Source organism: Rhinoraja longicauda, chromosome 10, assembly GCF_053455715.1.
Source record: "Rhinoraja longicauda isolate Sanriku21f chromosome 10, sRhiLon1.1, whole genome shotgun sequence".
In the NCBI taxonomy this organism is placed as follows: domain Eukaryota; kingdom Metazoa; phylum Chordata; class Chondrichthyes; order Rajiformes; family Arhynchobatidae; genus Rhinoraja; species Rhinoraja longicauda.
The window spans coordinates 1,789,892-1,803,072 of NC_135962.1; the positions used below are offsets into that span (position 1 = coordinate 1,789,892).

The following is a 13,181-nucleotide window of genomic DNA, read 5'->3' on the forward strand; positions in this document are numbered from 1 at the left end:
AGAACATGGATAGGTGACGTTTCGGGCAGGGACCCTTCTTCAAAGTTACTCCAGCACTTACAATCATAGAGTCATAGAGTGATACAGTGTGGAAACAGGCCCTTCATAGAGTCACAGAGTGATACAGTGTGGAAACAGGCCCTTCATAGAGTCACAGAGTGATACAGTGTGGAAACAGGCCCTTCTTAGAGTCATAGAGTGATACAGTGTGGAAACAGGCCCTTCATAGAGTCATAGAGTGATACAGTGTGGAAACAGGCCATTGAGCTCAACTTGCCCACACTGGCCAACAATGTCCCAGCTACACTAGTCCCACTTGTCTGTGCTTAGTCCGTAACCCTCCAAACCTGTCCTATCCATGTACCTGTCCAACTGTTTCTTAAACGATGGGATAGTCCCAGCCTCAACTACCTCCTCTGGCAGCTTGTTCTATACACCCACCACCCTTTGTATGAATAAGTTACCCCTCACATTCCTATTAAATCTTTTCCCCTTCACCTTTGAACCTATGTCCTCTGGTCCTCGATTCCCTTACTCTGGGTAAAAGACTCTGTGCATCTACCCGATCTATTCCTCTCATGATTTTATAGGGTGGTGAATCTGTGGAATTCATTGCCACGGGTGGCTGTGGAGGCCAGGTCATTGGGTATTTTTAAAACAGAGATTGACAGATTCTTAATTAGTAAGGATGTCAAAGGTTACGGGGAGAAGGCAGTAGAATGGGGTTGAGAGGGAAAGATAGATCAGCCATGATCGAATGGCGGAGTAGTCTCGATGGGCCGAATGGCCAAATCTGCTCGCTAGACTTATGAAGTTGGTCAATGTACAGCAGGGTTTCAGTGTATTTCCATGCATCTGCTCACAGCAATGCCTTGACGGGCTCGGACAGTCCCCACGGGTGATATAGCATTTTCTGGGCAACCTCCAGCCATCGACTGTGCCTGGGATGTGCTGCCTATTAATGTCAAGATCAGTGTCGTATTAGCCCACACCGGCCAACATGTCCCAGCTACACTAGTCCCACCTACCCACGTTTGGTCCATATCCCTCCAAATCTGACCTATCCATGTACCTGTCTAACTGTTTCTTAAACTTTGGGATCATCTCAGCCTCGACTACCTCTTCTGGCAGCTTGTTCCATACACCCACCACCCTCTGTGTGAGAAGGTTACCCCTCAGGTTCCTATTAAATCTTTTCCCCTCACCTTGAACCTATGTCCTCTGGTCCTCAATTCCCCTACTCCGGGCAAGAGACTCTGTACATCTGCCCGATCTATTCCTCTTTGTGCCTCTTGATGTGTAAACCAGCATCTGTGGTTCCGTGTCTCTCCAGGTAATTCCCACTCCCACTCATCAGCGTGATAATGGATCTGACCAATTTGAAGGAAGACTCCAGGAACTTTGACCTCACCAATCAGATACGCGAGACCTCCACGCGAGATCTCCACATGAATGTCCACCACCTGCCCTTTATTACCAGAAATACCACCATTTTAAGACTGCAGACTTGTTTTCTATTTTACCCTGACGTTGGAATACTCCATTGAATTACCACTAATGGAGATGGAGATTAAAATGTTCATCTGCTCTTTCAGGTCCTACAGTGCAACGTCAGGTCCAGAATGGGCCCCCCTCTGAAGACCAGGATGCTCAGCGGAGGTAAACAAAAACATTTAGATTATTGTAGACAGCGTTTTCATATTTTATATTAATTGCAATGCTTGTTTAAAAGTATTATTTTGTATGCAATACATGTATAAATTGATTACTCTGTACGGAAGGCTTGTTATTTTTGACGGTGGCACAGCGGTAGAGTTACTGCTTTACAGCGAATGCAGCGCCGGAGACTCAGGTTCCATCCCGACTACGGGTGCTGTCTGTATGGAGTTTGCACGTTCTCCCTGTGACCTGGCATGGGTTTTCTCCGAGATCTTCGGTTTCCTCCCACACTCCAAAGACGTGCAGGTTTGTAGGTTAATTGGCTGGGCAAATGTGTGTAAAAAAAAATTGTCCCTAGTGGGTGTAGGAGAGTGTTAGTGTGCAGGGATCGCTGGGCGGCGCGGACCCGATGGGCCGAAGGGCCTGTTTCTGCGCTGTATCTCTAAATCTAAAAAAAATCTAAAATCTATTTTTAAATACTATTATTTATAAATTGAATATTTTACAAAAAGGCTGAATGTTTCTCAACTACCACCAAGCACGGTGGTGCAGTGGTAGAGTTGCTGCCTTACAGCGCTTACAGCGCCAGGTTCGATCCTAACCACGGGCGCTGTTTGTACGGAGTTTGTACGTTCTCGCTGTGACCTGCGTGTGTTTTATCTGAGATCTTCTGTTTCGTCCCACACTCCAAAGACGTACAGGTTTGTAGGTTAATTGGCTGGGTATAAATGTGAATTGTCCCTAGTGGGTGTAGGATACAGTGGATGTATCCTGGTGGATGTAGGATACAGTGGGGACCGCTGGTCGGTATGACCTCGGTGGGCCGAAGGGCCTGTTTCTGCCCTGTATCCAAAATAAAACATTGGGCCACTACTATTAACAATAGCAATATTTAACGCTGCTGCAGATTGAGAACTGTACTACTGACGGGAAGAGATTAGAGTTTATATATACACATTTTACAAGTTAACTAACTTTTGTTGATTTTACAATATGTAAAATTTGAAGCACAAACTGACCACTGGGTTTTTTTAAAAGATTTTTAATTGGGGAAAAAAATTGTTTTCTGAATTTGTCACATTCCAGCACAATCATCTCATTTTAATATCCAGCTGTGGAAGCTAATATTCTTCTTATTATTATAATAATTATTATTATTATAACAGGTCCTTCAGTCCCTGAATCTTAAATGATAGAGTGTAATTCTACATACTTATTCAGCATGTCCCCTACAACTCTCACCAACTTCTACAGATGCACCACAGAAAGCATTTTATCAGGATGCATCACAGCTTGGTTTGGGAACAGCTCCATCCAAGACCGCAAGACATTGCAGCGAATTGTGGACGCAGCCCAGACCATCACACAAACCAACCTCCCTCCCATTGATTCCATCTACACCTCACGCTGCCTCGGCAAGACCAGCAGCATAATCAAAGACCAGTCGCACCCTGGCCACTCCCTCTTCTCCCCTCTCCCATCAGGCAAAAGGTACAGAAGTGTGAAAACGCACACCTCCAGATTCAGGGACAGTTTCTTCCCAGCTGTTATCAGGCAACTGAACCATCCTACCACAACCAGAGAGCGGTCCTGAACTACTATCTACTACATTGGAGATCCTCGGACTGTCTTTGATTGGACTTTACTGGCTTTACCTTGCACTATACGTTATTCCCTGTATCATGTGTCTCTAGACTGTGAATGGCCTGATTGTAATCATGTATTGTCTTTCCGCTGACTGGTTAGCACTCAACAAAAGTTTTTCACTGTACCTCGGTACACGTGACAATACACTAAACTAAACTAACTAACATATTGGTCTATGGAGTAGGACTGAGTTACATCTGAAAACTGAGTGAAGAACCATGGTACTTTGCAGTCTGCTTTAGTTCCCAGCCTTCCACTGATGTGCTGATTATTTTCCCTTTAGCTGTGTGAGTTGTTTAGGGCCCAAAGCCAACTATTCACTGCAGAAACCTGTTTAACGTGGCCACAGGATTGGGAAGCTGGCCACCTGAGATTACAGCCAGCATCTAAATTCACATCACAACAAACGGATTAGCTCCAACTAACCGTCCAGGCAGAGAAAATGTATCGACCCGAAACGTCACCCATTCCTTCTCGCCAGAGATGCTGCCTGTCCCGCTGAGTTACTCCAGCATTTAGTGTCTGTCTACTGCAGGCTGTATGTGTGGAGTTTGGGGTCAAACAGACACATTGTTCCAACACATGGAATAAACGGAACCGCGGCACGGTAGCGCAGCGGTAGAGTTGCTGCTTTACAGCGAATGCAGCGCCGGAGACTCAGGTTCGATCCTGACTACGGGTGCTGCACTGTAAGGAGTTTGTACGTTCTCCCCGTGACCTGCGTGGGTTTTCTCCGAGATCTTCGGTTTCCTCCCACACTCCAAAGACGTACAGGTATGTAGGTTAATTGGCTGGGTAAATGTAAAAATTGTCCCTAGTGGGTGTAGGATAGTGTTAATGTACGGGGATCGCTGAGCGGCACGGACTTGGTGGGCCGAAAAGGCCTGTTTCCGGCTGTATATATATGATATGATGATATGATATGATGAAATTGAGGAGCTGTCTGGCGGGTTACCAAATCTTTTGTTTACTCCATAATTCTCTTTTCAGTTGAAAACTTAAACTACAGATACTGGAAATCTAAAACAAATAAAGAACAGAAAACTGTTGGAAATACTCAGTAGGCCAGGCCAGATGTATGGAAAGAGAAAGTGTCGGTGTGTCGGGTTAGTGAGCCCTCATTATAACTGATAAGGGCTCATTTAGAGCGGCATGGTGGCGCAGCGGTAGAGTTGCTGCCTCACAGCGAATGCAGCGCCGGAGACCCGGGTTCCATCCCGACTACGGGCACCGTCTGTATGGAGTTTGTGCGTTCTCCCCGTGACCTGTGGGGATCGCTGGTCGGTGCGTACTCGGTGGGCCGAAGGGCTTCTTTCTGCGCTGTATCTCTAAACTAAACTAAAACGAAGTTATGTAACTGGGCTCACTTTGAGGTAATGTTTATTTATTAATAAAACTGTCCCTAATTTTTTTGGAAAAACTTCTTTAGGCAAATGATGGAACAACGTCACGAGCAGATGGAGAGAGATCGGCGAGCTTCCATGTCTGGTGAGAGGTTTATTTCACTGGTGCTGGTACAGATCCTAAACTTCAGTGCTTTGTGATAAAATTGTACAGCCCCAGAAAATGTGCAATGTTTTCATTCAATATTATATATGGACATGAATGAATGAATGAATGAATGAATGAATGAATGAATGAATGAATGAATGAATGAATGAATGAATGAATGAATGAATAATGAATGAATGAATGAATGATACTTTATTGCCGTATGTACCTAAAGTAGGTGAAATGTTATGTTTACCATACAACCTAGGTTTAAGGGGAAGGGGAAAAGATTTGAGGGGTAACTTTTTCATCGAGTGGTGTATGTATGGAACAAGCTACCAGAGGAGGTAGTTGAAGTTGAGACTATCCCAACATTTAAGAAACAGTTAGACAGATACATGGATAGGACAGGTTTAAAGGGATATGGGCCAAACGCGGGCAGGTGGGACTAGTGTAGCTGGGGCATGTAGGTCAGTGGGGGCAAGTTGGGCCAAAGAGTCTGTTCTACGCTGTATCACTCTATGACTACGTGACACAGGATGGCGGAGTAGACCTGATGGGCCAAATGGCCTAATTCTGCTCCTATCACATGACCTTTTGTCTGCAACCCTTTATATGCTCAAGCGATTTCGAGGGGCGAGGCAACACAACTTGAGGGTGAGACACATTACAATTGAAAATTGGCATCCGACAGAGGTGTGGGATGCTGATGGAAGTCCAGGTGAATGGTACACAGTTACACCTGACATTAAGCAGTTTCATTAGTCATCCTTTCATGAATTTAAATCTTTTATTGTTCTGGCTTTGAGGAGAATAGAAATATTCATAGAAAACATAGAAAATAGGTGCAGGAGGAGGCCATTTGGCCCTTCGAGCCAGCACCACCATTCATTGTGATCATGGCTGATCATCCACAATCAGTAACCCGTGCCTGCCTTCTTCCCATATCCCTTGATTCCACTAGCCCCTAGAGCTCTATCTAACTCTCTCTTAAATTCATCCAGTGAATTGGCCTCCACTGCCCTCTGTGGCAGAGAATTCCACAAATTCACAACTCTCTGGGTGAAAGATTCTTCCGGGGCCGGTGCCAAATTGCACATACTGCCTGGTGGAAACCATGCTGTTGAATTCTGTGGATTCTTTAAATGGGAAGAGGGGCTGCAAATAAGCTGGTGGGAGAAACGAGGGCTGGATACAAATACAAATGTTATTTCTTTCTATGTTCCACCAAGGAGGTCGTGAAGCTAAAAGTGTAAGTGCACAGTAGCAAGTCAATATTTATAGGTTTAAGCCAGATTCTCTGTCCTATAAATACCATCAGTATTGGTACGTTACAGAGGGATGTTAGCAGTGCCAGTCTTCCTAAGACAGTGTGTGCTTTACACCATCAGGGCAGAAGAGTTAGTCAGCCTTAGATAGGGGAGGTCATAAGGTCCCGTTCCTGCCTTCTCCCCTTATCCCTAGATTCCGTTAGCCCAAAGAGCTAAATCTAAACTCTCTCTTGAAAACGTCCAGTGAATCGGCCTCCACTGCCTTCTGTGGCAGAGAATTCCACAGATTCACAACTCTCTGGGTTGAAAAGGTTTTTCCTCATCTCAGTCCTAAATGGTCGACCCCTCATTCTTAAACTGTGAGTCAGTGATGCCTTGCTTAATATGAATCTATCTTGCCCGGCCATTAACATTGAATTGAATTGAATTAAATTGAATTGAATTGAACTGACTTGAATTAAATTGAATTGAATTGAATTGAATTGAATTGAACTGAATTGAATTGAATTGAATTGAATTGAATTGAATTGAATTGCATTGAATTAAATAGAACTGCAAAAGATTCAGTCCTTTGGCAAAAACACAGTATTGTGTATCTGGATCTAGGTAAGAATTTTACAACTGAATATTGGCATAAAAAGCACTACATAGAAGTAGCAACACATGTTACTCTATGTTCAGAATGGGCCATTTAACATGTGATTCCATAAGCAAAAGTTGAAATTGGTGACAATATACACATGTCCTTAATTGATAGAACAAATCTTCATGAATTAGCGGCCCGGTGGAGCAGCGGTAGAGTTGCTGCCTCACAGCACCAGAGTCCCGGGTTCCATCCCGACTACGGGTGCTGTCTGTACAGAGTTTGTACGTTCTCCCCGTGACCTGCGTGGGTTTTCTCCGGGTGCTTTGGTTTCCTCCCACGCTCCAAAGACATGCAGGTGTGTAGGTTAACTGCCTTTGGTAAAATTATAAAATGCCGCTAGTGTGCAGGATAGTGTTAGTGTCCGGGGGGATCGCTGTTCGGAGCGGACTCAGTGGGCCGAAGAGCCTGTTTCTACACTGTCTCCCTAAAGCCTAAACCAAAATGAACACATTTTGTTATAACTACTAAAATAATGTAGGACCCAATATGTAAAAATGTAATATATGAAGCGGAATTGGACAAGGTTTCTGTGCAAAATCAGTACCTCTCCTCCCCTGGGCCATTACCAAAGAAAGGTCATATGGTCATGTGATAGGAGCAGAATTCGGCCCATCAACTCTGCTCCGCCATTCAATCATGTCTGATCTATCTCTCCCTCCTAACCCCATTCTCCTGCCTTCTCCCCATAACCCCTGACACCCGCACTAATCAAGAATCTATCTATCTCTGCCTTAAAAACATTTATTGACTTGGCCTCCACAGCCTTCTGTGGCAGAGAACTCCACAGATTCACCACCCTCTGACTAAAGAAATTCCTCCTCATCTCCTTCCTAAAGGAACATAGCCTTAATTCTGAGGCTGTGACCTCTAGTCCTAGACTCTCCCACTAGTGGAAACATCCTTTCCACATCCACTCTATCTAGGCCTTTCACTATTTTGTATGTTTCAATGAGGTCTCTCCTCATCCTTCTAAACTCCAGCGAGTACAGGCCCAGTGCCGACAAACGCTCATCATATGTTAACCCACTCATTCCTGGGATCAATAATCCATTTCAAAGGGGTAATAATCAATGGATATGTGGGATACAGAGAGAAACGTGTGTGCGTTACTCCACTGTTCAAGAAGGGAGCAAGGCAAAAGATGGGAAATATTGGCTAGGAAAATAACTGCAGGTGCTGGTTCAAATCGAAGGTAGACACAAAATGCTGGAGTAACTCAGCGGGTCAGGCAGCATCTCAGGAGAGTAATGGGTGACCTTTTTGTGACTAAGAAATCGATGCACCGTGGCCTACTCTCCATTCATGTTACGATGCTGATTAAGTTCTCAACTCGTGTGCAAGGGCCTGTTTAGAGTTTCTACTCTAGACGTCACCCCTCATCAGCTCATACTCATACTTTATTAGCCATGTATGTTTTGCAACATACGAGGAATTTCATTCGCCAGACAGTCGTGCCAATAAAAAGCAACAGGACGCACAAAGTACACTTTAACATGAACATCCACCACAGTGACTCCTCCACATTCCTCACTGTTCAATCTACTTCCCTTCTTTGTCCTCCCGCGGTCGGGGGTCGGGGGTCGGGGGCCTCGAGCCTTCCGTTGACGGGACGATCTTGGTTCCCGTAGCCGGTGGTCGGGCCCTCCACATCGAGGCGATCAAACTCCCACATTGGAGGGGGATCTCAGCTCCCTGCCCTTTATTCACCCCCTTCACCTCAGGCCCACAACCCTGGGCATCCTTGCCATCTCCTTGCTAGCTCCAGATATTGCTACCATCAGCGTGCACCACAATAAAGATTTATCACATCGTTCAAGGCAAGGAAGAGTTTGCATCCCGCAAAAACAGCAGATGCTAATTTTTTATTTCTTTTAAAAAGAGTTCAAATTGTCTCCATTAACCAGAATTCATAGATCTGAAGAAGGGCCTCGACCCGAAACATCAACCATCCCTTCTCTCCAGAGATGCTGCCTGACCCGCTGAGTTACTCCAGCATCTTGTGTCTCCCTCCCATGTCAATATTAAGCCTGTTTCTTTACTTTTAAAAGATTGTTCCCAACTCACGGAGTGCAATACCTCACTTTTACATCCCATGATTCTACACACATTAAGTTTAGATACACTTTCACCTACAAGAGAGATATCTCATTTAAAAGTGGGATGTTTTTCCCATAGAAAGTAAATACCTACAGATTGTGGGGGTGAACATGCAGCCATCAATCCCATGCCCTCTGTCAGCATGATCTCCATCTTTGATTTATAATTATGGAACATTTTAAACTTTTCTTTTCTGTTTTGACTTCTAAGATGTTTCACTTATTGTTTCTTCTCTTCTTTTGCTTCTGTTGCTTAGTTTCTACCCTTGAGTTCAAGGTTGAGCCCTCTCCTTCTCACAGCCCGTCTCCTCCACCCGAGTACAGTACCTACACGGTGGCCAGGATGGCGGCAGCTGCCCCCCCTCCTCCCTACGCCAGGGCCGTTTCCCTCGACTCCGCCACCTTCACCGACGAGCCTTGTCTCTCCCCGTCCAATGGGCCTTCCACTGAATGCCCGTGCCTTCGATCCTCGACATTGCAACTCCCCACGTCCCTCAGCTCCGCTTTCTCTCCTGTGCAACCAAACCCCAGGACCAGCAGGCAGCGAGTTAGACGCATCCCGCTCGCTCTGATCTCCGCCCCCTTCCAGTCCTCCCCGTTGCCAGCTCAACCTGTCCGCCATTCATCTGCTTCATCTTCTCTCCCTCCATCCCCCCACCTGAGGGCCCCCTCCCCTTTCCACAAGCCTGGTGCACCCCAGCCCACTCTTCCCATTATCCATCCTTTGACCCATCTGCCTGTTGGGAAGATTAAAAGGCCGAAGGGTCAGGCGATTCGGGTAGCTCCACCCCACGCCAGCCAGGAGGGTCAAGATGAGAACCATTTTCAAGCCTCAACCAGCTCCTCGTCCCGTCACCCCACAAGAAGAATCGATACCGAGGGTTCCAGCTTAGAATCTGGTCAGGTACCAACCTCCAGTGGTCCATGCTGTCCCTCTGCTCACCGCCAGTTGTTTGCGTTATCATCATTCCCACCTCAGCAGCTTCACAAGGCCGCCCCGCTCTGTGTTACATCTCCACCATTTCACGCTGCCTTCTCTCGGGCACCAATGCCCAAGAAGACCCCTCTTCCTCCGACATCTATCACCTCAGCCTCTGTACCCCGGTTGGGTAAGTGGTACACTGGCATCAGGCCTCCGTGCTCTGGCATGTGCTGATGGCATCTCCTTTGACTTTCTGCCTATTGCTGCGCTTGAATGTGGCATCTTTTAGTTTTTAGATGTTTACTGACTTGTGTAAGATTTTAAAGGACTGGTTTGTACTTTGTTCAGTTTGATATTATTTACGATACGATACAATAGAACTTTATTTCTCCCAGGAGGGAAATGAATTTAAATGAAAGATTTTACAGTTAAGATATCTTTTAGCCAGCACACTGTGTGTTCTCTCCCTTTTCGTGTATCTGACAAAAATCTGGAATCTGGATTCTGATCACGTTATTGTAATATCTGTTACAATAACTACCAAACAGGGTTGTTTAGCAATTACCAAGCATTGGCAGGTTCGTCCAGCCTTATAGAAACAAGGAACTGCAGATGCTGGTTCATCAAAAAAGTCACAAAGTGCTGGAGTAACTCAGCGGGTCAGGCAGCATCTCTGGAGAGAATGAATGGGTGACATTTCGGGTCGAGACCCTTCATCAGACCCATTCCTTCTCTCCCGAGATGCTGCCTGACCCGCTGAATTACTCCAACATTTTGTGTCCCCCTTTGATTTAGACCAGCTTCTGCAGTTTTTCCTATGCTATTTTTTTTTGCTACTTTTGATGCTTTATTTGAATGTAGGTAGAGAAGAAAGATTCAAATGTTTAGGTGACAAAATAAAGCACGTTAATGAATATTTTCAACATCGATCATGTTAGTCCTTTAAAATAGCGCTCGTTAGAAGGGAAGGTACAGATACTAACCACCTTTGTCAAAAATAAGTCGTGCAATACATTAATGGAATTAACCTTATTACTATTATTTTAATCAATAATATTGAACATATCGGATAACTAACCAGAGAAGTGAAGATTAAATTTTAGCAGCATTGAAGCATTAACAATGAATAAAACTTGATGTAATATTTGTCATTTATTTTTTGCGTGTGAGAAGGTTTGGGCCATGTTGCATGGAAGTGAGATTCTTGGGATGGATGAACCCCTGACTAAATGTCTTTTTATTTTTATTCCAGCTGGTCCTGTTGGCCCAGGAGGGCCCCAAGCACAGGTGACCTGCTCGCCACCGCCCCCTGCTGGGGGCCCTGCACCACCTCCACCTCTGCTGGGGCTAGCACCAGTCTCTGGCAGTGGCCCTCCTCCCCCTCCTCCACTGCCGGCTGGGGGAAGCGTTGGAGTCAGGGGTGACGAGGGGCACCCGACATCGGGGCTTGCCGCTGCCCTGGCAGGAGCCAAACTGAGGAGGACCAGCCGGGTAGGAGCCTTGCTTTCATCACCACCACCTGTGCTCCGTGAAAAACGACTCGAAAAATCCATGTCATAAGGTCGTAGGAGCAGAATTAGGCCATTCGGCCCATCAAGTAGGGCGGTCACGGTGGCACAGCGGTAGAGTTGCTGCCTTACCGCGAATGCAGCGCCGGAGACCCGGGTTCCATCCCGACTACGGGCGCTGTCTGTACAGAGTTTGTACGTTCTCCCCGTGAAGGGTTTCTCCGAGATCTTCGGTTTCCTCCCACACTCCAAAGACGTGCAGGTTTGTAGGTTAATTGGCTTGGTAAATGTAAACATTGTCCCCAGTGGGTGTAGGGTAGTGTTAGTGTGCGGGGATCGCTGGTCGGCGCCGACCCGGTGGGCCGAGAGGCCTGTTTCCGCGCTGTACCTCTAAACTAAAGTCTACTCCGCCATTCAATCGTGGCTGATCTATCTCTCCCTCCAAACCCCATTCTCCTGCCTTCTCCCCATAACCTCTGACACCTGTACTAATCAAGAATCTATCTATCTCCGCCTTAAAAATACCCATTGACGGTCTCCACAGCCTTCTATGGCAAAGAATTCCACAGATTCACCACCCTCTAACTAAAGAAATTCCTCCTCATCTCATTTCTAAAAGAACGTCCTTTAATTCTGGGGCTGTGATCTCTAGTCCTAGACTCTCCCACTAGTGGAAACATCCTCTCCACATCCACTCTGTCCAAGCCTTTCACTATTCAGTATGTTTCAATGAGGTCCCCCTCATTCTTCTAACCTCCAGCGAGTACAGGCCCAGTGCTGACAAACGCTCATCATATGTTAACCCACTCATTCCTGACATCATTCTTGTAAACCTCCTCTGGACCCTCTCCAGAGCCAGCACATCCTTCCTCAGATATGGGGACCAAAATTGCTTACAAAGGTGTGTAGGAAGGAACTGCAGATGCTGGTTTAAACCGAAGATAAACACAAAATGCTGGAGTAACTCAGCGGGCCAGACAGCATCTCTGGAGAAAAGGAATAGGTGACGTTTCGGGTCGAGACCCTTCTTCAGACTTCAGTCTCGACCCGAAACGTCATCTATCTGTGTTCTCCCGAGATGCTGTCTGACCCACAGAGTTACTCCAGCTTTTTGTGTTCATCATTAGAATAACCCATGGATACCAGGATCTGCAGATACTAGTTTCACGATATGTGGATATCTCTTGAATGCAAATTTGTTTTAGTTTAAACAATAATTGACTACATTTCAAGAGTTAGATAGAGCTCTTAATGATAGCGGAGTCAAGGGATATGGGGAGAAGGCAGGAACGGGGTACTGATTGTGCATGATCAGCCATGATCACGGTGAATGGCCTACTCCTGTACCTATTGTCTATTGTCCATTGTCTATTTCTAAATGCCTTCCAAAAAATGACACAACGTGCTGGAGTAACTGAGGCAGTAACTCGGGAGAACATGGACAGGTGACGTTTCGGGTCAGGACCCTTAAGAGTCATACAACGTGAAACAGGCCCTTTTTTTCCAATTACTCTGGTTTCGTCCCCCATTGTAAAGATGTACTAGTTTGTTGGTTAATCGGCCCTCTGTAAATTGCCACTAATGTGCAGGGAGTGGATGCGAAAGTGGGGTAACATAGAACTTAGTGTAAACAGGTGATCAACGGTTGGCTCTGGGCCGAAGGGCATGTTTCCATGCTGTATCTCTACAGTAAAACTTAAACTAAAATAAAACTCGGAAAGTCAATCATGGAAGTGAGTACAACAGCTATTAATACTTGGTAATGTAGGATCACAGTTCTCTGTAACAGCAGCAGGCTGAAATTTTCACTACAGGGTAGTATATCTGAATGATGACCAACGTGGCTAAATATATAAAGGGAAATCGAGGAGCTAAAATTAATCTTACATATGAAGGCAACTTGGGCAACTTGGGCATGACATCAGCGATCTATTCATTTCA

General features: G+C 45.7%; 1 protein-coding gene across 5 annotated transcripts in view; it reads left to right on the forward strand.

Moving 5' to 3' along the window:
* The window catches only part of LOC144597118 (ena/VASP-like protein), a 177,427-nt gene that overhangs the window by 121,322 nt on the left and 42,924 nt on the right, over positions 1 to 13,181 (forward strand). For all 5 annotated transcript variants that reach the window (XM_078406020.1, XM_078406021.1, XM_078406018.1 and 2 more), the window contains 3 exons: positions 1,596 to 1,659; positions 4,736 to 4,794; positions 10,985 to 11,223. In XM_078406020.1, coding sequence (XP_078262146.1) covers positions 1,596 to 1,659; positions 4,736 to 4,794; positions 10,985 to 11,223 — 362 coding nt within the window. The remainder of the gene's footprint in view (positions 1 to 1,595; positions 1,660 to 4,735; positions 4,795 to 10,984; positions 11,224 to 13,181) is intronic.